This window comes from Zootermopsis nevadensis, unplaced genomic scaffold (genome assembly GCF_977971745.1).
Source record: "Zootermopsis nevadensis isolate Lab colony 2312 unplaced genomic scaffold, Znev_1.0 Znev_ptg000016l, whole genome shotgun sequence".
Classification (NCBI taxonomy): domain Eukaryota; kingdom Metazoa; phylum Arthropoda; class Insecta; order Blattodea; family Termopsidae; genus Zootermopsis; species Zootermopsis nevadensis.
Genome location: NW_028259148.1, coordinates 4,285,919 through 4,312,905, shown reverse-complemented (window position 1 = coordinate 4,312,905; position 26,987 = coordinate 4,285,919). Strand labels below are relative to the sequence as shown.

The 26,987-nt window shown below is 39.9% G+C and overlaps 1 protein-coding gene and 1 long non-coding RNA gene across 4 annotated transcripts in view; one reads left to right on the top strand and one right to left on the bottom strand.

Moving 5' to 3' along the window:
* LOC110834581 (extracellular serine/threonine protein CG31145) overlaps window positions 1-26,987 on the bottom strand; it is a 193,505-nt gene that overhangs the window by 49,447 nt on the left and 117,071 nt on the right. For all 3 annotated transcript variants that reach the window (XM_087349849.1, XM_087349847.1, XM_087349848.1), the window contains exons 3-4: window positions 21,945-22,069; window positions 9,712-9,790 (exon numbers count right to left, since the gene is read on the bottom strand). In XM_087349849.1, coding sequence (XP_087205975.1) covers window positions 9,712-9,790; window positions 21,945-22,069 — 204 coding nt within the window. The remainder of the gene's footprint in view (window positions 1-9,711; window positions 9,791-21,944; window positions 22,070-26,987) is intronic.
* The window catches only part of LOC110834582 (uncharacterized), a 163,861-nt gene that overhangs the window by 57,078 nt on the left and 79,796 nt on the right, over window positions 1-26,987 (top strand). The gene's annotated exons all lie outside the window — the stretch shown is intronic.

Below are 26,987 nucleotides of genomic sequence, written 5' to 3'. Positions count from 1 at the left end.
GAACAGTGCATTTGTCATTTCAATATTTAATATTTTCCTGTCTTAATACTAATTTCTGTCTGTTGTAATTTAATAATGAACCTCATATTTGTATTAATAACTTAAATTGAAATATTCACTTTATAAATCGATAATTATAAAGTATGAATGATCTTATTTTATTTGTAGTGTTCTGTCTGAGGACAGGTCCATATGAACAGGATCCTTCCATCCTTTTCTCGGACTGGGACCTGTTCATATACGTTCTTGGCAGATGATCCAGAAGTGGTTTGCCATTGCCTTCTTCTGTGTGTGAATGGGATGCCACGGAGAAACCGGGGAAGCCCCCGGAGGAAAACTCCGTGTTGCCTAGACCACGGCCTTGCCCAACACAAGTTATAAATTCGGGCACCGCCGGGAATCGAACCCGAGACCCCAGGATTACAAGGCCAGCGTTCTAACCGCTAGACCACCGTGGCACTTATGAATGATCTAAACTAACTTAATTGTTCCACTAAGCTCCCAAAACACTACATAAAGAGTATTTATGGGGTAAAAAAGCCATTAGCTTATATTTGTTTACTTTTCTGTAATAATGCATTTTAGTGTATCAGGCTTGTCTGCACAAGAACATGACTCTGCAGCCACGTGTATTTTGATTAATATCGAATCTGGGTTTAATTTGGAATTCAGTCGCTTGTACTTTGTTTAAAGAAGACTGAAGCATCGACTTTAAAAACGTCACAAAATTCAGTTTCTTTGAAGAGGAAATATGTTTCAGGCTCGTAAATATCATAAAGCTAACTCAATGGAAAATAGTCCGTATTGAGAGGGTGACAGTATTTGAATTCATAACGAAATTCCTCTCCTTTCATGGGACCCGAAAGTTCATTACCGCGTTTACAAAAGCCAGTCACTGGTCCTTATCTTGATCCAGTTAAGTTGAAAGCATTGAACCTAAACACATTTTTCTTATAATTCCTCTCCCTTATGCGTGGTACATGTCCAACCCATCTCATCGTACTTGATATATAGATTGACACTAATGCTGCATGTGGTGAATTTATAACGATCAGATTTCATGGTGTTGAGTCGATGAGCTTGTCAAAAAATTCCTCTTTGGCGTAATCCGAATGTTCATTACTGTGTTTACAAAAGCCTTTACTGAACCTGATGAATCCAGTCCCACACACACACTCACACAATATTCAAGGCTCACTTTAATATATCTCTGCGATCAAAAATAATCTTTCTTAACTTTTAATTTTTATGAATTTCATACCGAAGTACATTTCTTTTCTATTTTTTCATTTCATCTCAACTTTTACAATAATTACTCTTACACAAGCGTAATAAAATCAGGTGTTTAATGATACTACACGAGTCAAAAGAAGTATTAACACAATTAAACCACTTTGGTTTAACCGTGACTAACCTTATCGCCTTCCTTTTAATGGGACAGTTCACCTGATTCATTACTCTCTTAGATAATGAAAGCTTGCCTTCTTGTAGGTCTTATCGTAAGGAAGTACGTCTTTTGGCACGTTGCGACGTATAGTCATGTAGAAATAGATCCACGTTTCAGAGATGCTTACTGCTTCCATCATCAAGGCGATGAGTCATCAGCCATTAGTTCAGAATTTTAAATTTGTAAAGGATGTAATTCGAGTTTTAAATTTACCAATCTAATTTATACCTGAGGACGGTTAAATATAACCGAAACATGTCGTAAAAAACGTTCCAATTTGTAAATCGATCATTCGATGCGGAACGTAAAATGATATTTTAAATATTTTATATTTTATTATCTTATTAAAAATTGTGATTTGACGGAAAATATTAAAATATTTAAATTCGTTATAAAAATGACTGCTAACAATGTAACGCTAGCTAAAGTTGGCGTCAATTCTAAGTTGCAAGATGTCTCGTATTTGCGTGACTAAGTTTTATCGATCATGAGCTGGTACTTAAAGAGTCGTGGCACTGAATAATTTGCTTATTTGAACAAATGTATTTGGGTTATTACTTCATTATGGAAGGTAAAGTATATATTTTTGCTCCCAATAATTTAATACGGAACAAAATATATCACAAAAGGAAACACAATGCAGAATACGGGAATGTGATTGATGGGGTAATGTTCGAGGGCTTGTCAACATATAAGGTAACTGAAATACGGTTGAACATAGCGTGTCAACATCCCGATGCCTCGTTCTGCCATCTACATAATGCAAACATGACACACTGCATAGAAATTAATGATAGTAATCAAATGTTACGCTCGGCTTAGATCTTACTGTCTTGAGAGAGGCAGTTTCGGGGCTACACGCTTTACACCGCGAATATTAAACAGCAAGGACCATGTTGCCACGCTGACATGACAGTCCGTGTCTTTGCTGTTTTCCTGGTTTCTTCCACTTTGTATTTCCTCCAGTACTCGTGTCTTCTTCACTACCGTTTCAACCTAATCTCATCTGGCGTCTCCCTTCGCTGTCATATCAACATGGCAACATCGCTGTAACTTTTTAGTATTGTTGATTTAAAGAGTGTATACCCGCGATGGTTGGTGTTAGGTAAAGATAATTCAAACATATGAGGTCACAAATACACCCCCGTACCATGTGTTGCCAAATAATACACTTCTCCTATGGTCTTGAACTTATGGGACACTCTGTATAGTAACATAAATCTGCCTTCTTTCTGGTTACTACGTTAGGATGTATTTATCTACGGGCTCAGCAGGAAGTTTAGTTGCGCTGTTGGAAATGTAATCGGAGGAAATGTGTTCTAGTACGCGGGGAATATGCCAGTCATACCACGCGCTCCTATTTCATTTCAAACAAAGTTAGGAACACAAAACAGCCGACAGTGTGGGAAGTTAATCCGACGCACTTGGTATATTCAAATTGTGACTCTGACACGTGGATACACCACTAATACCTCTGAGGAGTTAGGAATCCACGGAACTGGGTTGTGATAACACAGGCGGTGCAATGTTAGTAAACGCCTGATAAAAATGACGCTGCATAATTTAATACTAAACAAACTGTCTCGCAGTTAAATTTTCCAACGTGCATGAGATGAAAATATAATTATCAGAATTCTACGCAAAAATAATGAACTGTTCATAATGACAGCATATGTAGCACAGAAGGTTAAGAATCTAAACTGTAAATCAGGTTTCCATGATACATATTGGCACTGATTTTGGCGGAAATTACGTGGGAAATGAAAAGATTAAATCCATTTTAGACAGTTTTCGAACAAACCCCGAAAAAGTTTGTTTTCTCATATCCGCAAATACTAACGCCGAAACTACGTGATGTCCCAGTTAACGTAGAATCCGTCACGACGATATACCGCAGCATCAGTAATCGAACTACCGGGAAATTGGTTAGTCACAACGCGGAACACAGCAGCCGCCTGTTGGTAGGTGGGTTCCGATTTACGTTGGACACGCTGTATTTGAATCGATTTTTATCAAACACGATATGTAGGCTGTATAGAGGGACACATTAAATTCCATTCTAGTCATTTCGATATGGTTTAGTAAAGGTACAATTTGGCTGCACGCGACAGAGACAAGCGACCGAGGCAGGCGACAGAGTTACGAGACCGAGACTGGTCGCTTCCTGTCTGCTCTATGTACAATCGTATGAAGTACAATTACGAGCGCGAGACAAAGACAGGCGACAAAGACAGGAGACCGCTCTCGGACCAGTAGTGTCTCGCGACGGGCTCAGGCAGCAAGTGTGTTGTTGAGTAAAATAATGGCAGAAATTAAATTTACTGGTGACCAAGATGAGCAATTGGTAGAATTAGTAGCAGAAAACCGACCACTGACCACCGACAGAAAGATCCTTCTTCGCGTCTGGTTTTGAATATTGAACTCATAGGTTTTCTTTGTTTCTTTCGCAACAAATAACACAGCAACACATCATCTTCTTCTTATTCTTCGAGTAACCTTTTTAGAAGCATTTTTGTACTCATTTTTCACAGAATATGTGCACGTATGTCTCAACAAAACAAAGAAAACAAACACTTTGCCGCATGTCTCGGTCGTCACCTCAAAAGTGTGTGGCGACAAGCTGCGATGTGTCCGTCTCCCGTCTCTGTCGCCTGCCTCGGTCGCTTGTCTCTGTCGCGTGCAGCCAAATTGTACCTTTAGATTTATTTTAAGGATCATTTTATTGAAGACCCTAAATTAACTGTCCCCCTCATAAAATTAACTAAAATTTTGATGCGGTTGAGATATTTTTTACTCCGGAATCGAATTAGGCTATTTTCAAGCACCCGTGTACCGGGGACTCCACCCTATACGACGAAACTCTGTATTTAAAAAATTACTAAGTAACTGTTCTTGTTCGCACCTACTACATGTAGTTTGTACATGCACCAGAAGACACAAAATAACATTATTAATAATTAATACAAAGTGAACTCTGATTGCTATTCTCATGATGTTAAAGACGGCTACCATAACTGAGTATGGAGTGGGACATGTCTCACTCTCTCATACCTAGCTATAGATAGAACGAAAGCAAATAAAAGTCTTCTTTTCCTTCTTTCGCACTATGGGCCAAGCAAATGTAATACGGACCCAAACACTTGATTCTTAGTCAAAATCTGAGTTTACATTAATTTATTGCGAAATAAAGAATTTGTAAGATTTTACTTCTTTATATTACGTTCAGAATCAAAGAAACTATGTTCTGTGTGTTAATTTATCTACCGACTTTTAGAAAGCTCTCCAAGTCGATTTCTAAACATTTTTACGCCATCTATAAATTTTTTTCGTACTCACTGTAAACATTTTTATTTCGGTGTACACATTAGTATTTACGTTTTGCCATTTAGAACTGTGCCGTATTATCCTACATATTTTTCTTACCAGTGGCAGTTTCCATTCTCTAAACCAGGGCTCGCTGACGTCAGTCCAACCTTTCTGTTGCGTATTCACACAATGTAAACCAGCCCGTTCTTTTGTATGGCTTATTAAATTACATGCATGTGGTTGGAAGAAATTTGTTTCTTTAATGTCAAGTATACAAACAAGATTTGAGTCCTTGCATAGAATTTCATTATGTTATAAACTTTGAATAACAAAACTGAAGGAAATAACATAACATCGTAAATAATATGAGAAATTTTACTGTTGTTAATGGAGAAAACGTTCATTAATTTGTTTCGAAAGGGTCCTTTTCGTTTTATTTCAAAATACCCCTGAGGAGATATCAACTTTTTATTGGCAATGTTTTCTGTTATATAAGTAAAATTTCAAGGTATTAAAATTCCACTGTTCTAAAAATCCTTTTGCGCAAAAGTTGTCTTTGTGTTTTGTGTCTGTAACGCAGTATTCAGAAGAACTTTTCAAATAATATTTCGTGTGTGACGACTTATTTATCTTAGTTTTTCTTACGTTTACTGAAAAGTTGGCAAGCTTGATTTGCAATAACAGCTCAGTTCCTCAGTCGTCAATGTCCAGCGCTACTGTGAAGCCCTTCGAGGCCTTCGTCCTGCCATCAAGCATAATGCTCACGAGGGATGGTCTTTGTGTTGCACAATGCCGACCCCAATGCGGGTCACAATGCTCAGGATATTCCGTGCTCCATCCGATGGGTTGTACTGGACCATCCACCACATATCCCGGAACTACCGTCGTGTGACCGGTTCCCTCAGGAAAGCGATGAAGGACCGTAGATTCGGGTCGGATGATTACGTCAAGGACGCGATGGTGCAATGGTTCTAGAAGCAGCCCAGGGAGTTATTTGCGGATAGGATTCGTTGCCTGGTGCTTCAATGGGATATCAGCCTGAACGTCCGCGAAGAATATTTTGAACGGCCTGTTCTTTCGACCAGAGAAATCTCCGAACGGGTTTCATTTGAACAACCCTAAGTTCTTCCAACGACTGTTCTATTATTTACCACCGCTGCGCCTCATAGTGGTCGTTTTGTGTACAAAACAGCCTCGAGAAAAATAGGACAGCGATCGGCCAGAAAGAGGACCACAGACAGAAGAACGCAAACAGCAGAGAGACAAATGCAGATGAGAGACTTTTGATGAGTCAGTTTGATGGGTTACTCTTAGGCCGTTCAAAAAGTTGGGCGCCCACAAAATTATTTAGTGTAAATAATGACCTCCCAGCCCTTTCGTTTAATAACCAGATTCCTCGCGGTGTCCAGCGCCGCCTCCATTCTACCGATGGCGATTGTCTGACCAGTTCCTATTGATCAGCCCAGTGACGTCACAGGTGACGGTCAACCCCATTACAGCTTCATCAGTAGAGTCCGTTGCATTCGTCTCCGTATTCTCGAATGAACCCACATCCAGACGAATTTCTAAAGGATCGGATTATTTAAGTTTATTTATCAGATTTTAAAAAAATGAATACGTCAGCATGACAGTGGGGTCTGTTTCGGCGAACTTCGTTACCGTCTTCAAATACCGAGACATTTAAAAATAAAACTTTCAGTACACAAGGCAGCGTTTACGAAGGTGGTAGTCTTCAGGGTCGTAGCGCCGTGTGGTCTGGTAGAAGTTTACCGACGTTACAGATATTCTTGAGTCGATATGTCATCGCCTTGATGATGGAGGCAGTAAGTACCTTTGAGCCGACCGTAAACTTCTACCAGACTACACGGCGCTACGACCCTGGAGACTACCATCTTCGTCCTCGCCGCAATAAGAACGTAAAATCCCACTAACGATATACATCGCTCGTAGCATGTTAAGGGTTAATACACAATTCCTGCTAAGTTCTCTAAACAGATCAAAATATCTGGAGAGAATAATGACGTCATAATTGTTCTAATTTATTTTCTTTTGAAAGAAGACGAACTTAAGAGTTAATGAATGTTTGCGGAAAACGTGAAGTTGAACAGCTTGTACTTTAACGTTATTTAAAACATCAAATTGGAACAAATGTTTCAACAGTCTAACAGGCTTTCTTAAAGAAACGCGGATATCTGAGGTTTAACTAAAAGGCTCTTGTATTTCACTTTAACCTAAATCCATATTCCTAACCAGATTGTCTTCAATAACAGGAATGGAAACAGACAGGGATTTTCAGCGAAATGAGATTCATAGTCGCTTCTCTTGCAAAGAGAAAACAATATAATTATCGTACTCCAACGTTGTTCAGTATCATCACAATAGTTCACAGACACTGCACTGAGACAATGCGACAACCACAGCGTCTTAGGCCCTTCATTCCCCAGGTGTATATCCCTAAATACATTATCTTTCGCGAGGGTTCCCTTGCAAACTTTCTCAGATTGAATTACAACTAAGGTAAAAGAACTGATCTAGAAATAGACCTACTCCTCTGTTTCTGTACTGAAAATGTTTTTGAAAATCGATTTGAGGTTATCACAGAGGCGAGCATGAAGATGGCTGTCTTCTGGGTTGTAGCGCCGTGTAGATTACCGACGTTTCAGAGGTCCTTGCTGCCTCCGTCACCAGTCATCGCCCTGACGATGGAGGCAACACTGGCCTATGAAACGTCGGTAATCTACACGGCGTTACAACTCAGAAGACAGCTAGCCATGTTAGAATTTGTTCCTAGATCTTTAAGTTCTGACATATTGATTTAAATATCCTATTCTATTCTATTCAATAACGAACCTCGTTCCGAGATGGTAACACTTCTGGATCTCTCCTCTGAACACATCTGAACCGATTGCTATTTCATATATGACTGGTAAAACATCAAAACACCACCTCAACAATAATGTTATATTAATAATATCTAGACACAACTTCCAAAAAATATACTGAGAAAGATGATAAAATTATAAAATTGTAAAAACTATAAATAATTGTAATTTGAGTTTAAAAGTTTATAATTTACACCTGATGACGGTTTGATAAACCGAAACATGTTGTGAATGTTCCGATGTAAATCGAATGCTCGATATGGAACATAAGATGATATTTTAATCATTTTAATTATCTTATCTTACTATTTTATTGTGATTTGACGGTAAACAAATATAATAATTATTTTAATTAATATCACAATATGACGCAACTATACTATCTCAACCCCTATTCTAGTATTGTACAAAATTCCTCGAAGGCAATACATTTTAGGTATTTTAGCTTGATTATGTTTTATACGTATTAATTAACAAGTGTAAGCTAAGCTGAACTTTCTGCAGCTGTATGCATTATTTGCTCAATGTTTCGTCTTGGACAAAACTTAAGAAAACCGACAGATGATCACAGATAATATAACAGGCCAGGAATAGATAGATATTTAGCAAAAACATATATTTTCCTGTTGTCGCTAAAACTGACAATTAAGAATAATCTAAATGCTGTTATTTAAGAGTGCAGTCAGTTGGAAAGTTTCTGTTATAAAGACGTTAGGCTATGACCGCGCGAAATCCCAGCAGAAACTTCACTTCTGGGTAATAGGTTCGGCTCTTGTGATATATAAGGATCCTTCTCCTCGTAACGAAGATAGATGTTTCGGCCCTGACCCTCGTAATTCAGTGATTTCCTCACGTGAACCCGGCAGCGTCTGTCTCATCTCGTAATGGAACTTTAGACCGACTGACTCGAAGTAGCTTTAACCCCGTACTTTATTAGCGCAGTTAAGACTCGTCATGCGTCTTCGAACGCTTTGCCTCAAAGTTACTCTGAATCAAAACTAAACACGAAGTTTCGCTGAGTCGCTTGTATAAATGCAATTTAATAGAGAGTAAAGACGCCAGTGAGAAGTAATGCTCGCTTTCACACAGCCACATTGATCGGTTGACATGAAACGAAATATGTGTCATTATCTTCGTCATAATCACCATAATCATAATAATCTGTTTACAAGAATTAAAATTAGTTGAAATCCCAGGTTTTCATGACGGCGAATATGAAGGTGGCTGACTTCGTGGATTTTGAAGAAATTTCCCTGGTGGTGGAGGGAGCAAGGACTTCCGAAACGTCGGTAAATCCTACCAGAAAACATGGTGTTATAATCTAACTATAATCGACTGGAGATGAATGTAATAATTTAATTAGTGTTCTGTCTGACGACAGGTCCATATGAACAGGATCCTTCCATCCTTTTCTCGGACTGGGACCTGTTCATATACGTTCTTGGCAGATGATCCAGAAGTGGTTTGCCATTGCCTTCTTCTGTGTGTGAATGGAGAAACCGGGGAAGCCCCCGGAGGAAAACTCCGTGTTGCCTAGACCACGGCCTTGCCCAACACAAGTTATAAATTCGGGAAACCGCCGGGAATCGAACCCGAGACCCCAGGATTACAAGGCCAGCGTTCTAACCGCTAGACCACCGTGACGGTTTGAGATGAATGTAAATGAAGATAATTTGTTCGCTGTGTTATATGAATGAGACACGCCTGTTACTTTCAGGGATTGACGTATGTCAAAATTTGTCAAAAAAATAATTCACAAAAAATATTTCTACGTACGAGGAACGAAATTAGAATATGTTAATGTTTTATACAGGTCACATGCAGTAATTATTTGTATAATAAGCAAGTTTTGATTGGTGGCTTGGTTAATGATCATTTGATGTTTTGGGCCTTATGGGATAATGTGATCTCTGCAGTTAATATTTAATTACACGTGTTTATTACTTTAGATATTCCCGTCATTATTAACGGACAGTATACTAGTAGCAATATAAGGAGGTTGTGATCGCACTTGGTTAGCGTAAAACAGAGGAATATCAACCTTACATGTATTTAATTACAAAGCATCTGACTGACCTCATTGGCTTGAAGAGGGCTTGGATGTTGTGTGGGTAGTCGATAATGAGCTTGATCTGAGTTCCACCATCCTTCTGACCTGTGAAGTAAAGTCGATATGTATTAATTATCAGATTAACATACGTAGTTTATGTTTTAAAAAAGTAGAAAATACTTGTATCTACATTTCTGACAAAACTTGTGGGAGAGACCCTCTGAAATTCAATGAAAAATGATTTCCTTTGTATCTTAATTCATCAGGCCTACAATATTTATTCTTAATTAATTGGCTACCTGAGCGACTATCAGCTAATTAAAAAAGACTCTTCTTTACGGAGTTAATCTTTAAGAATCATAGAGGTAGTAGTTAATATGGCTCGTCTATACGTCTCATTTTAAAACACTAAAAAACATAAGAGTGCACCGTTAAATAGGCTGTTCATTTAACTTGCCGTACGTTAAGCTGTGATTGGATTTGTACTGCGCTGTCACAACTAAGGCTGAATGGCAGCCATTAGCTACAATAAAACCACGTAGACCGCAAAACACACAGAGACACGATACACGTTTGGCGGCATCTGTGATTAATTTGAGTTGGGGCAACACACCAACACACGCGGGAAGCCCTGACCACACACCCAATTCGGCTACCGCGACTACATCCTCTTCGACCCTGCCGCAAAACTGGACCACTAATCGACAATCTTTCAAATTACAGCGACAACCACGCGCAGGGACAGTCCGAACAAAGATATTCCTGTATGGTTTGAGGTTTTCACAGCGGCGAGTATGAAGATTTCTGTCTTCTGGGTTGTTGCGCTGTGTAGTCTGGTCGATGTTTACCGACGTTTCAGAGGTCATACTGCCTCCATCATCAGGGCGATGAAGATTGGTATCTTCTGGGTTGTTGCGCTGTGTAGTCTGGTCGATGTTTACCAACGTTTCAGAGGTCATACTGCCTCCGCCATCAGGGCGATGAAGATTTCTGTCTTCTGGGTTGTTGTGCTGTGTAGTCTGGTCGATGTTTACCGACGTTTCAGAGGTCATACTGCCTCCATCATCAGGGCGATGAAGATTGGTATCTTCTGGGTTGTTGCGCTGTGTAGTCTGGTCGATGTTTACCGACGTTTCAGAGGTCATACTGCCTCCGTCATCAGGGCGATGAAGATTTCTGTCTTCTGGGTTGTTGCGCTGTGTAGTCTGGTCGATGTTTACCAACGTTTCGGAGGTCATACTGCCTCCATCATCAGGGCGATGAAGATTTCTGTCTTCTGGGTTGTTGCGCTGTGTAGTCTGGTCGATGTTAACCAACGTTTCAGAGGTCATACTGCCTCCATCATCAGGGCGATGAAGATTTCTGTCTTCTGGGTTGTTGCGCTGTGTAGTCTGGTCGATGTTAACCAACGTTTCGGAGGTCATACTGCCTCCATCATCAGGGCGATGAGTATGAAGATTTCTGTCTTCTGGGTTGTTGCGCTGTGTGGTCGGTCGATGTTTACCAACGTTTCGGAGGTCATACTGCCTCCATCATCAGGGCGATGAAGATTTCTGTCTTCTGGGTTGTTGCGCTGTGTAGTCTGGTCGATGTTTACCAACGTTTCGGAGGTCATACTGCCTCCATCATCAGGGCGATGAAGCTTTCTGTCTTCTGGGTTGTTGCGCTGTGTAGTCTGGTCGATGTTAACCAACGTTTCAGAGGTCATACTGCCTCCGTCATCAGGGCGATTCCTTATCGACTATCAGATTATTTAGGACGACTATACTCCATGGTACGTAGGACTTGAAGTGTAACCACGTCGAAAATGGCAAAACAACTGTTAGATTTTTAAATGTGCCTAATACGGTTACTACGAATATTACAAAGCGTTAACAGAAAGCCGGACACAATTATGTAAATTGAACTTGTAGGTGAATTTCTTTTACCCAAAATATATATAACCCGAATAGGGAAATGTTTCTCAGCATGAAAAGTAAAAAAGGCGAATGATCAGTTATTTTTGAAGCACGTAGTACACTGATTTATTTATAATGGAGATGGGGAACCATCCTGTGGCAATGTTAATATTGAAGTAGAATCTCTTGTGTGTGCATGCGTGAGTGGGCAGGCAGGGCAAGAAAGAAGGGACGAGTGGACCACCTTCCCTTCCTACAATATACTCTTACCGGCTATCAATCATTCCTCTTCTGTAGGAAAACCTATTTGAAATAGAGGTAAAAAAACGGCGAAAAAGTCGGAACATGTTCGCCTGTAAGCGATGGAAGAGCGTGTTTTGAATGGGCCGCTTTTTTTTGATACATTGACAATGATGTCGCCGAAAGCCTTGCGCTGATCACAGGGTCACACTAGCCGACCTGCATCGGATATTGCATTTAGATGTACGTGAACGAGGCGGCGCAGATGAGGTAGATTCTTAAGACCCTGGTTCATAGCTCAAGGGAATTAACAGCGCAGACAAGTCGTGCATACAGACTTCCAGCTCTACGTAACACACGAAATGTAACTCTCTTTGATGCCGCAAAACACCTAAGCGCTGGTGCATCTCTGAGTCGGGACTGCAGTTGATGGAATTGAGCAGAATTAATTAATTCCGTTATTTAATTTGTTATTTCAGTATTAGAAGTTGCATGTTCCACAGGATATGATAAACCAGGGATGAATTGTAACAAGGAAGTGTCTGACACAAAACCAGTCGCGCTTTATGTAAACACAGACTACTACCCGACAATTTTCACATAAAAACTGAGAAAAATCACGAAACCATTTTTGCGTCACATCACTGTAGCCATCTAACCTCTATGCACATTGAGACATGTTGACACCAACTCTCATTATCATTAAAATTAAATGATTTGGTTATTCCGTCAAATCACAATGTATTTAAATTAAGATAGTTAAAATAATTAAAATATCATTCTGTGTTCCATATCGAATAATCGATTTACAATTGGAACAGTTAAAACATGTTTCGGTTTTATTAAACCATCATCAGGTGTAAAATTATATTAAATTTAAAACTCAATTACAATTTTTTACAATTTTTCGTAGTGTAGTTTTGGAGGTCGTGTCCAGATATTTTCATATAATGGATCAACTTTATTGTTTGAAGTGATGCTTTTGAGGTGTACATCTGTCAGAGATGAAATAGTAGACAACACAGTTGTGTCTGGAGGTGATCCGGAAGTATTACCGTATCCGATCAAGGTTTATCAGTAATAACGAGTGTCTGTAGGTGTGTAAGACCTTTAGAACGAACGACGACCTGGAACTCTTTATTTTTACAACACGTGAACGCCATTACACGAAGCATACAGCATCTGTGGCAGTAACAAGAACTGGCTCAAGCTGATTGGTTCGCCTATCGTCACGTGGCATCCCTCGCAACTGCGCAGTAGATATGTGCCTTCTTCCTTGAATTCAAGTACTGTAGAGAAACGCTGAAATAGTAATTACTCCTACACGCAGGGCAATGACAGTTGCTACTCGTGGTCTTGACAGACATCAACACACGTTCGCTTTTAGTGTCGTTACGACACTAAAAAGCCTCATTTCGATTTCATGTCACAAAGCGAAATGGCTTCGTAAAATGGAAGGTGGGTAGTTTCCGTGTTACCGGTTAGAACTGCAGGTGTGTTACTTATGTCGGCGTCGTCACAGACAGAATTTTCGGCGATTAAAATGTTTTTCGTCCCTTTTCTTTGATGCAAACGTTTTTGTTGTTCTGCAAGTTACAATGAAACGTTCTTGAAACGGAACAATTTTTTTTCAAAGCTAAAACCTTTAACTAAGGATCCCAAACATTGTACAGTGTAGTTGTATTTGTGTAGTAATGTACGACCTGGCAATATTTACAATGTGATGACGCAGTAATGGCAATACTGACAAGACAAAACACTGAAGTGACTTTTCGAACAGCCTGTATTATAATAAAATTATGAACGTGTACAACTGCATTTTGATAATTTAAGAATCGAAAAATAGCAATCAAGTAAGCAGGAGAACATTACAATGTTCATTCTGCTCCTGATTTTGGGGTGATTAGTTGCCATTATCATGACACTTTTTGCATTTTTAGCTATTTGGTTCAAACCTGGGACCTTCCAAATTCTAGAACAGTAACCTACCCAATGTTCAGTGTAATGATAACCGATTCATGACGATGGGAGTGGAGCAAAGTACCGAAACGTCGTGTATATCAAATACTCCTCATAAAATTGATAAAATATAACACAGTGTACCTGCAAGTTGACCCAGAAATATGAATACACATTATAATACCGAATATTAACCTTGTGTTTCCATGTTTTGGGGACATTGTGTATACCCACAAAATTTGTGTAGGACATTTCTGTGTGTGTGTCATCATAAGTAGTAACTGTGTGAACATAGGAGTCTATGTAATTTACGTTTGCAAACCGTGAGGTCTATATTAGGTGGAAACTTACGCAGTTATACTCTATTTATAGGACTGCATAGTTTATAATACGACCTACAAATTGTTTGCATATCTGTTCACGCGTTAACGCAACTTCTTTCCAAAACTTCTTAAAAACAGTTTCCAGTCCGTAGCCAATAGTTCCTTTCAACGCCAAGAGCCTATTTGTAAAAGTCCCAGCAACACGGCTACTTGTATATATAGAAATGTTTCAATATTCGAAGTTCATATCGGAACATTTTTGTTACTTTGTGATAGTCTGATGGAGCCTCGACTGATTTTATGTCGGAAAAAGTCGCTTCTCTCTCATAAATAGCAAGTCCTTCCATGAGGGCGTCATACGGTTCAAAGGACAGCAACAAGCAGCGACCATGGGACTAAATTTATTTTCGATCAAAAAAAAATAGAAAAAAAGAAATATTAAATGCGGTAAAAAGAACTGTAGGACCTCTTTCCGCAATATCAGAACAAAATATCATAAACGAATATTCACGCAAAGCAAAGTCGAGTTCTCTTGGAGGAACATTTTCTTCGAACATTCAAAAAGTGAGTTTCGTAGCTAAAATATCTTCTACGCCTATATGGACCAACAACGTATAAACAAACCACACTTACTGTAACATTTCATAATCCTAAAGGAAACATGTAAGGCATGGGAAAACAAGAGTGGGAATTCTGTTGAGCGTTGACCAAGAGTTGATTCGGCACTTAACGACCTATGCAACTACATACTTTCTGACAAGACTAACGAACAAAGCGCCCATTAGTCTGCCTGGTTGTTGTTAAGCCCACCCCTCGTCCTGCCGTTAGAGTACGTCAAGCCTAGATGCGATTTTTAACGCTACAGCAAGCCTGATCACGCTATGTAAATCCTCGTAACATTTCGACACATATGGAGAACCCTTGTCACACCGTCAAAACAAGTCACGATTCTGCACTCTTGAATCAGGTCAAGTGAGGTTCGGTTAATTTAGGTTAATTTGAAATACGTTAGGTTAGGCTAGAACAGGTTAGGTTAGAAAGATATGGATAGGTTGGGTTGTGGTATTTTAGGATAGGTGGGTTTAGGTTACGTTAGGTTGGGTGTGGTTAGGTTAGGTTAGGTTGGGTTAGGTTAGGTTGGGTTGAATTAGGTTGGCTTAGGTTAAGTTAGGTTACAATAGGTTAGGTTATGTTAGGTTGGGTTAGGTTGGGTGTGGTTAGGTTAGGTTGGCTTAGGTTAAGTTAGGTTACAATAGGTTAGGTTGTGTTAGGTTAGGGTTTTTTACTCTACGTCAGGTGTAGATACATATGGCCACCTCTCATCACGCTGTTACAAAAGGTCACGCCTAGTCACGTTTAGGCTCGCTTAGTCACACTTTGAAAATCTTCGTCATGTTTGGACACTTAAGGCTACCTCTCATCATGCCGTTAGAGATAGCCACGCCTAATCACGCTTTGTCACGCTTTCGCACGCGTGATTACTGCGTCACTCTTCGGCACTCTTACGTTAACTTACGTGAGTTTTTGTTAATTTAGGATACTTTTCATAGCTATAAAAACATTAGACAAACTCTACATTAAGCTTTAATATGACCTCATATCACCATACCAGAGACGGAGAACGCAACACGAAGATATCTGATATGGTAAAAGATTTGTTCCACTTCAGAGAGCCGAGAATCGATTTATAGGTGCTAAGTTATAGAATCAGTTTCTAAGCTGAAAACACTAATATCATATTGTGCCTAGGAGAGATGATGTAACAGAAGAACGGAGAAGATTAAATCACCAGGAAATTAACAAATTGTATTATTCACCAAATATTAGAGTCACCGAATCAAGGGGGTAGGACGTAGGTGTTTTGCACACGTGGGTGACATGGAAAATGCAAACAAGCTTAGTCAGACAATCTGTAAGAAAAAGATAAATTTACAGACCTAGACGTGGATTGGAGGATGTTAATTATTATCTTAAGGAGCAACGTATGTAGTTGATTCACTTGGCTCAGGATAAGGTCATATGTTGGACCGTTGAGGACATGGCGATGAACCTTCCCGTACAATAAAATATGTAAGATTTCTTGAACATCTAAGCGACTGCCAGTTTGTGAAGGATGTGTCTGTATTTCCTAGAACCCTAAAACTCTCGAAGTACAGATTCTGCAATGTTATTTACTATATCGTAATTGGTATTAATGTCCAAATCCGACGCTGTTAATCTTAAGAGCGCGGCAATCGATATTGAAATAGGCGATAAAATGGACGGGGAAAGGAAAAATAAGGTCACAGACAGACAACAAAGACGTAAGCTGACCGAAATTCTATTCTTTTCACCACGGAAAGGAAGTTAAAATCAAGGCATATACGAGGTGCGATCGGAAAATTTCAAGACTGTGTCAATAGAGGGCGAACCGGATGTAGTACGAGCTTCTGCCGCTAGGGGGAGCGGCCTACATTCATAGTGAATCAGTGTGCCAGCCGGCATCATCGAATTAGCATTTGTTTCTTAGTTACGGGCGTTTTGGTAGTGCATTACACCGACCCTCCTGCGATTTCGGAATGGCGTGTGCATCAAATTTTGCCAAAGACTCGCCAAAACGGCTACGGAAACCTATGAAATGCTAAAGCAAGCATTTGGGGAGTCCGCAATGGGTCGTGCACAAACTTTTGTATGGCATTCACGTTTTAAAAATGGCCGAACCTCTGTCGATGATGACGAGCGTTCTGGACGACCATCTTCGAGCACAACGCCCGAAAATGTTACGAAGATTCGGCAGGCCATTCACGAAGATCGACGTCGTACCATCAACGACTTGTGCGACATTGTTGGGATAGGCTATGGGACCTGTCAGCTGATTCTAAAGGAAGAACTCCACATGCGACGCATCATGACAACGCGCCAGCGCACACCGCCCTCAAAGTTCGGCAGTTTTTGGCCTCAAACACCATGGCCGTCATCCCGCACCCTCCTTAGCTCCGTGTGACTTCTTCCTCTTCCCAAAGATGAAAATTCAGCTAAAGGGAAGGAGATTTGAGACGATAGAAGAGATTCAGGCAGAATCGCAGATGGTGCTTGACAGGCTGACAAAGAAAGATTTCCAGGGATGCTTCCAGGCTTGACAGCGGCGCTGGGATCGTTGTGTTCACTCCCAGGGGAACTACTTCGAGGGTGATGGATAAATTTAATACCTGAGATAAGTGTACGGGTTTTTATAGGCGCAGTCTAGAAACTTTCCGCTCGCACCTCGTATGTATCGCCTCTTAAAATTTCAAAAACATCTGTATACCCCTGAGCAGAGTAGAACACCTTTGAGCGCAATATCCCGCGGTGATATCCATAAAATCACCAAAGTATATATACTTCTGAGAGATTCTGTGTATGTCTGTGTCCCGAAGTTTGCTGCAGACGTGCGCAACACTAAATTCACCTCATATATATTAAAAATAGTCATGCAGTGTGAAATACCACCCTCGGTCTGTTCTTATATCAGGAAAGCTATACAGAGAAGTGGATGGAGGAAACTGGGTTCAAGTTCTTACATGTTATTTTCTGCTACGCTGACTACATGCAATTATTCACAAAGTTCACTTCCTCCGCGCACACACACACTTGTCCTATCTCCCATTTACACCGTGAAACTTATCCACCCATCTTTCGCTTTTGCAAGCTTCAGCCACGAATAAGAGGCTGTCTAAGGTTGAAACAGAATACAGTACGCGCTGACTTCCACATAAATTATACCTTTATGTACAGTACATGATATACCGAGTGAAGAACGGATTATGTACCAGCTGGTAAGCGATTCTTAGCAAAACTAAAGCAACCACTGGAAAGTACTGAAACTAATAAATTGGCTAAACTGAGACAGCCAGTTTTTACCTCCAGAAAGTATTTCGTTGTGCGGAGGGCAAGGAGTTCAGATCCAGTGGGTTGGGAGTTGTCATGCAACGCCACAAAGCCATCAATACTCTTTCCAAAGTCTCGTGACTAATACAGAGTGTTATTAATATAGGTCTTAAAGAAATAGCGTGTGAGAGGTGGACTGTATTCATGTGGCTGAACATACGAGGTGCGATCGGAAGGTTTCCAGACTGCGCGTATAAAAACCCGTACACTTATCTCAGGTATTAAATTCATCCATCACCCTCGAAGTAGTTCCCCTGGGAGTGAACACAACGATCCCAGCGCCGCTGCCAAGCCTGGAAGCATCCCTGGAACTACTTCGAGGGTGATGGATGAATTTAATACCTGAGATAAGTGTACGGGTTTTTATACGCGCAGTCTGGAAACTTTCCTATCGCACCTCGTACGTTGAGGGTCTTTGAGGAAGGCATTTGGACCTAAAGGGAGGAAGACGGATTATGTAGAAAATTGCATAAATATGAACTCCACTGCCTGTATTCCTCACCTGGTATTGTTAGGGTGATTAAATCGAAGAGATGGATGGGACATGCAGAACGCACGGGGGAGGGTAGAGTTTTATAAAATGTATTGGGTGGGAGGCCTGAAGGGAAGACGTAGGCGAAGGTAGGAGGATAACGTCAAGAGATATAGAAATCGATGGAGCGAACCGGAAGCAGCTATCTCAGGTCAGAGTTCGGTGACGGGTTTTTGTGAACACGGTGATGAACCTTAGGGTTACATAAAGTAAGTGGGCTATTTTTGATAAGCCGAGTATCCGATCGAATTTTCAAAGAATTTCCTGTACCACAGAGTGAGTGAGTGTGGGAAATTTCGTGACCAGCTGAGAGACTATCATCCTCTTCAAGGAGATGATTGGTTAGGAGATTCGAACGTTTGAGTTCAAGCAGTTTGGCGTGGAATTTTTGGTGAAAAAAATGTACACTGGATTTGCTGCCTTCGTCTGTGAGTAAGTTACTAATACTTACGAACATCAATAAATGAAATACTTGCCAATAGGCAGATCATTATGTTCTTCACAAGTCTACAGATCAAGTGTTTGAAGGTCTTGAAGACAGGGATAACACAAAACGAAATTATAAACTCTAATCAGATTTCAAACAGAAGCTAAGAGAGGAAAGTTCATCAATGTAGCCTTTATATACAAGGGCCAAAGTTTGACTTTATTACAATCACTTGGAGTAGAATTACTTCCATGGTTCTTATTCTTCAGTTCCATCCTGCAATTATTTAGAGTGGAAACGCATTGAAATTCGACGATGATTTGAGACGGGCTGTTTTTTTCTGTAAAAACAGGGCGTATTTCGGGTTCAAACACGCAATAAATGCTCAAAAACGTCGCTAAACTACATTACAGTGGCAGTCAAATGTTTTTAAAGTAAATTCCCTGTTTTTATTGTCTTTCTTATAGCCACTCCTCGCTCAGACTTGGAATTCGCGACAATAAAATCTGTGCTTACAAATACTATTTAGAATTCAGACGATAATATTTTATACACGTTCGTTCGTGCGAAAATGTAAAGTAGGGCTTCAGAAATACGGGCCAACCCAAGAAAGTTGATACAGCGATATGACAATTCAAAATGCCGATTTATGTTTAATGTTTTTGATTTAAATTATTTCTTTAATTTATTAATATTTCAGTAGTACTCCCCCCCCCCCCCCATTCATTTTATCTTCCGTCATCCACGGAGTGACCAGATAAAGACAAGTCATAAGCAAATTACCGTAGGTTGTGAAGAAAATAATTATCTTCTGGGATATTGCGCCGTGTAGTCTGCTATAAGTTTACTAACGTTTCACAGGTGCTTACTGCTTCCATTATCAGGGCGATTATATGGACAGCGAACTTCACAAATACCCCAAGAACAACGCATAAAATATTATTTATTTTTTAGTTGCTAATTAATAATAATATTATAATAACAGGCTTAGTCATACTCAAATCATTTTAACTATCCAAAGATGAATAATGGAATAATGTTTGGTTCCTCGAATAGAACTTGGTATAAGTTTTAAACGTACGTATAAATGATTTACATTTGTAAATGTCCTCAATGTTACGCACAACTTGTATGCTGTTATTCCAAGATATTTTAAGGGGTATTCTGTAAATTATCTCTGAATTATTTCGTGTTGCTTAAAACACGTCAGTGGAAACATCGAACTTTCTTATAAGCCTTTCTTGGCGTGAAAACGTTAAATCCTAAATAATACAACGTGTATAAGTACACATATTTTGCTGGTCATTTGAATTATGAACTAGAGAGCGCTCTGTTCCTTTCAGCTTAAAGTTGCCCTCACAGGACAATTAAACACGGGACCGTAAGCGTTCTCTTTCTCCGAATTAAGCCGATTTCTGTGGCCGAGGGGGGGGGGGGGGGGGGACAACGGCTGTCTCTTCTTAAATGTTTAAAGCCTAGTGTTAACCATATTTATGCCTATCAGCTGCTTCAGAAATCACCAGATCTTCATTTTATGTTTAGTATGATTGTCACTGTAAACAGAGATTATATTCTTAACCAGAAGATTTTTGTAATGGTGAAATGAGGTGTTTTCTTTGCGGCACGGACTGAATTCTTAAATGTTATTTAGGCGAGATTCGGCTTCAGAGGGTTTAATGTGGACTGTACATTAACTAATGTTCTAATTGACTAATAATAAGATAAATGACAGACGGAATTCAGATAAGAAACATTTCATACTCTGTAGCAAAAACACCTTGAAGTGTACGTATCATTCCAACTTCAGATTCTAACACGTCTAAATACATTCATATAAGACAACGAATTGCTAGATTTGAGTTTTGTTTTGCATTAAGTACTGTTATTTTACGTATGAAAGGTCATAAATGTAATTTATAGGCACTCAATAAAATCTGTCTTTATCGTACCTTCATTCTCAGGAATTCTCGTATCTTAAAATTACATCTAGAGAAACCAATAACGAAAGCAGCTATTAAAAACCTCAACAAACCAACGAACCTCACAGAAATTAAACAAACTCTTATCAACAGATTGTGGTCCACTGCCCCACTAGAGTAGAATCAAATACTTATCACTAACTCCATGAAGCACAGCCCTCGGTTAAGAAGCTGATATTCACTCATCTGGTCAATCAATTCCCCGACTAATAGTGGAAACAGACAGTTCATCAGAGTGTTCACAAAAGGCTGCTAGTGAGTCATATCCTGAGCTAGATAAATCTAGTTTGCACCCAGACTCCATGGGACAGATACCATTTAGTTCAGATCCATTTTAATATTGTCCCCTTTGCGTTTTTCAATTAAAGTGTTGAATGTTAACGGTACTAATACATAGTCTGTAAGGTGAGCAGAATAAGAAAAGGTCTGACCTCATTCTATATGGGCTTACATGCAACTGTTTGTCCACACTATTTACGTGCGAACAATGGCATCGAAAATGTGCTGAGGACTGGGGGGTGGGTGGTGCATAATACCAATTTCACTTCTTCGTGGAGTCACACAACAGCTGCCTTTTGAAAGGACTCGACCCCACTTGTTATGTCTTCTTTTCATACGAAGCAAACATGGCGCTGTGCACGGTACAAGGAGCTCGAAGCAAAATGCAGACAAGTTAATTTAAGCGAGCTTCTGGGTTCTCGGGCGACGCGTATGAAGATGGCTGTCTTCTGGGTTACTTTCGAGTATTCCTTAGACATCGTTCGATCTCTACGCCCCTCGTTCGAAGCAGAATAACGTCTTCGGTAGATAGAGGTGATGACGATGGTGGAAGCAGCAAGTCTATCTGAAACGTCGGTTAACTTATACCAGATTACACGGCGCAAAAAACCCATAGGGCAGCCATCTTCATACTTCGCGACACAAGAACATGAAATCTCAGCTACCAGGTCCTTATTTTGAAGAAACTTCCGTCTTATTTCTGATTATTTACTCACTTATGTGGACGATGCGCTGTGTCGCCATGTCGTGGAGCAGCTGATCTACCAGAGTGTCGTCTTCTTTGTACAATTCGTACTGCGAAATCCTAATCTGGAAAAGTTCCAGGTGACTCATATTCTTTCTGTAACACAAGAGAACACAGAGTTGGGTAAAGTTCTAGCATTGCTCAGATTGTTTTAAAGATTTTATCTCGTGTTATTATAAACAGTGAAGGAATTATACATGTACCAGTTTAATTCTAAACGAAATTATAATTAACAACAATTAGTATTTTAAAAAGGTAGCTGTCTTCTGGATTGTAGCGCCGTGTAAACTAGTAGAAGTTTACCGACGTTTCGGAGGTCCTTTATATTCACGTCTCCTTTTAATACTTAGGAAAAATGAGATTAGTTTATCAAGAAATCAGAAGGGCAACCATGTGAAAATGTGGACTTAAATCTCATGAAAGTAAGTTATTTTAATTCAATTTCGTTAGCAATGTTACTGTTTAAATGTTGTTCACAAAATTCAACACATCATATTTTTACAGATATCTCCCACCCTCGAGATTCGTGAGTGTTTTCTGAAATTCTGTCAGTCCATGTGACTTCGTATGAATAAGTAATCCGATTAAAACTATTTATACCTACGTCTAGCTGTTCGCTACATTGCAGTTCTAGAAGCTCAGAGAGACAGACAGACAGACAGACATAACTGTGAAAGTTTGAATTTGTTGCTGAGGGCTTGCAGCCTCTGTCAAATAGTTAATGAACTTTTAGGAGTTTTGCACACGACACTGGTCTGTGAAGTGCTTCGTCCGTCCGTCCGTCCGTCCAATCAATTACATTCAAACATCTTCCCCTCTCTCCGAATTACTTCAAAACTTTTCAATTATGGCATTACTTTGGGAATCGTAAAAACGCAAAGAGACGTACTTTCGTATGCTTCATCTCTTAAAGCTCGTCTATTTTACACATTCAAACGATAATTTGAAGCTTCTTCAAGTACTTTCACTGATCAGGGCGATGTATCGATTAGTGGGGTTAAGCCCCGACGCACACAAAATCGATACGAATCGACACTAGCAAAAATGTCTACCAACGTTGTTTTTTTGGATTGTTTCGTAGTACAAATATTGGTTCAAATCCACGAAGTTTGTTGGAACAAGTTCTTTAAGACTTATTCAGTTAACCAAAAAGAATTTAAGACCTAAATGGCATTACTTAAATGTTTAAAGAAATGTCACACAAAGCTTAAGAACAATTATCAGAGTCGGGCTGTAGTACTCGGTAATAAGTGTGACAAGTCTCCACCACACGAACAGAAAAGTATTCGAAAAGAATTACCCTGACGTGATAACTGAAAAATGACACAAAGAACATAACTTTCCTTCTTTCTATCTTTATTTAATTTCAAACAAAGAAATCAACTGAATCTATGTTAAAAAATGCTTCCATTTTTAAGGATTTGAGGTTTTTCACGTCGGTGACTCCGAACATGGCTGTCTTCAGGGTTGTTACGCCGTGTATCGCCCTGATTATGGAGGCAGCAAGCACCTCTGAAACGTCGGTAAACTTCTGCCAGACTACACGACGCAACGACCCAGAAGACAGTTATAATCGGGCCTTGTTCCCATTTTGTAGAAATCGACAATCAGAATAATAAAAGCGACTTCAAAGTAAAAAAATCATTTTAACTTAGAAACGGTGGGGAATTTGATTGTTTTTATATTCTACTCCAAAATACCTCCGTAATAACCTCCTTAAGTACTCTACTTCAGCTTTCAATCACCCTGTATATTGTAACAGAAATGAAGTGTAATAATAGAAATGGTTCTGTCCTCTCTTGTATTTCTGAGCTACTAATCTAATTTTACCAATTCCTTAACTTGCGTTTTACAGGTTTAATATATTCATCTCTCGGTAATTACATTATATGCATACGAACATTTGTTAAAAGATAACAAATTATTTATATCGTTCTTTGTTGTGGTTGATAGGGCTTTTATATTTCTGTTGTGTCAGGTAATCTTAAGTTTCGAACAGAACGCAAGCTGAATCCATCCTTACAGTTCGCCAATCAGTAAAGCGCGACTAGGTTCGGTTCCTGGCAAGGGCACTAATGGTGTTCCGTAGAATTAATACGAAAATGTCGGAATGAAATTAGAGTTAAATAGGGAAGTTTTTACGCTAGACACACTTATGTTACAGCTGTGGGTTACAAATTTTTTATTGATAATCTCACCCATTCTAAGTTATTTAAGCTACACATTTGATGAAGCGTCGTTAAATAAAATAAGAGAAGAAGAAGAAGACTTTTGCCAAACCTACTGCAACCGTCAGGTGGCTAGCAATCCTGTATTATTCTGGCGAATTAAGAAACGAACTGCGAACTTCATATTAGTGACACCCTCAGGTCAGTATTGATCTTATGGGTTGTAACGCCATGAGGATGTGAAGGTGGATACCAACTTTCTGGAGGAACATACCGCGTCCATCGTCATTCGGACAATATGTTTTTCGACATTTATATTACCAAATTCGGAAACGACAAGGACATCTTACATGAAGGCGGAATCCAGAAAATGGCTTACACACGTGTTCTCAGAAGAAATGGATGACCTAGAAGGAAGTGTAACATCAGTTTAGCTTCTCAACTTTGGAACGGCCTTTCAAACAATTTTCCATTCTTCAGTAGAAAAAGAAACTATCTTTTAGAAACCACGCTAATTGCGAAAGATTAAGGAGAAGTTACACATTAGGCAAATTATCAGAGCTGTAGTCGAGTGGGGCAGTCCCAGATACTCTTTTTAGTGTCTGAGCTCTGCTCTGGCACTTATTTTAAAACAGTAGTGTTAAGTGTATATAGGCAAAAGGGTGTGAGTCTCCACCTAAAACATAAGCCACATTACATTCGTAAGACTTGAGGTTCTCACAGCGGTGAGTATGAAGATTTCCGTCTTCTGGGTTGTTGCATCAGGGTGATGACGGAGGCAGTATGACCTCTGAAACGTTGGTTAACATCGACCAGACTACACAGCGCAACAACCCAGAAGACAGAAATCTTCATCGCCCTGATGACGGAGGCAGTATGACCTCTGAAACGTTGGTAAACATCGACCAGACTACACAGCGCAACAACCCAGAAGACGGAAATCTTCATCGCCCTGATGACGGAGGCAGTATGACCACTGAAACGTTGGTAAACATCGACCAGACTACACAGCGCAACAACCCAGAAGACGGAAATCTTCATCGCCCTGATGACGGAGGCAGTATGACCTCTGAAACGTTGGTAAACATCGACCAGACTACACAGCGTAACAACCCAGAAGACAGAAATCTTCATCGCCCTGATGATGGAGGTAGTATGACCTCAGAAACGTTGGTTAACATCGACCAGACTACACAGCGCAACAACCCAGAAGACAGAAATCTTCATATTCATCGCCCTGATGACGGAGGCAGTATGACCTCTGAACCGTTGGTAAACATCGACCAGACTACACAGCGCAACAACCCAGAAGACGGAAATCTTCATCGCCCTGATGATGGAGGTAGTATGACCTCAGAAACGTTGGTTAACATCGACCAGACTACACAGCGCAACAACCCAGAAGACAGAAATCTTCATATTCATCGCCCTGATGACGGAGGCAGTATGACCTCTGAACCGTTGGTAAACATCGACCAGACTACACAGCGCAACAACCCAGAAGACGGAAATCTTCATCGCCCTGATGATGGAGGTAGTATGACCTCAGAAACGTTGGTTAACATCGACCAGACTACACAGCGCAACAACCCAGAAGACGGAAATCTTCACATTACATTCGTTTAGAAACAGAAAACTTACGACAGAAATTGTACCTGTGTTATTTATCATTCAAATTTGCATTTTAAAATGTGAAGTTATCATTAAGAAACAAGAGACCATTTATTTCAACCTGAAAATGCGTTTTAGACCCCCCAGACACATTTAATTTTAGAATTACATCGCTGGAAATTATATTTCCAGACGATGAGACCAAATATTAATTGTGGTTGTTCAGACGTGTGTGTTGTTGGTGTCTTAGAATTTCTCGTAGAAAGTGCTCAGTGTTGGTAACACTGTGAAGCTGGTTACGTTATACGGTTTTTGATATGCGCCACGTTTTGCTCCAAAAGGATAAAGCGCCCTCTTCTGACAACTACTGCAGGAACGACCCGGACTTTTCCAGGTCAGTGGCAGTCTGACGCCGTTCAACTTTTATACCAAACTATTAAGGAACTTTACCAATTTTAAGAAATTTGCCACAGTTTTAAGACTCTGCACTTTAAGCCTTGTTCTTCAATACCGTTCCTTAAACTTCTCTGAAGTGTTTCGTGAGCTGCCAGATCTATATCTGTACTGTAGAAACTTAACGTGCAATTAATTAATTAAAATATTTAATTAATTTCCGTAATAACACGCTATTCAAAGGGATTGCGCAGAACATATTAATGCTTTTAAACGTTCACACACAAAAATAAAAACTCTAATTATGAAGATGGCTGGCTGTCTTCTGGGTTGTTGCACCGTTTGATCTGATAGAAGTTTACCGACGTTTCAGAGGTACTTGCTGCCTCCATCACCAGGGCAGCTTACTCATCTCCCCAGTATCTTACTCAGACATACGCTTAATTCTCCTAACTGATCTTCTCCGAATGCAATTGCTATTCCTTGTCGCGCATATGCGCGCTACATGTCCAACCCATTCTATTGCCTTGATTTCAATAGCTTCGTAACATTTAATGAGAAGTTTAAATTACGAAATCTATCATTATGAACTTTTTTCTATCCTCCTGTTCGACCCGCAACATTCTCCTCGGCATTTTTTCCACGTTGTTAAACCTGTTAAGCCAGGTGGTAACGAAATGTACCACTTACTAAGAGCGCGCCACTAAAAATTCGCTTGGAGTAGAATGGGCATGAACTATGACATACTCTTTCACAAACACACGCATGGCTCACGGTCCCCAAGTTGACGACCGGTCGTCAGTTCAGACGAGACTTTTCAAGAAGGCTGTAATGTAGTGAAG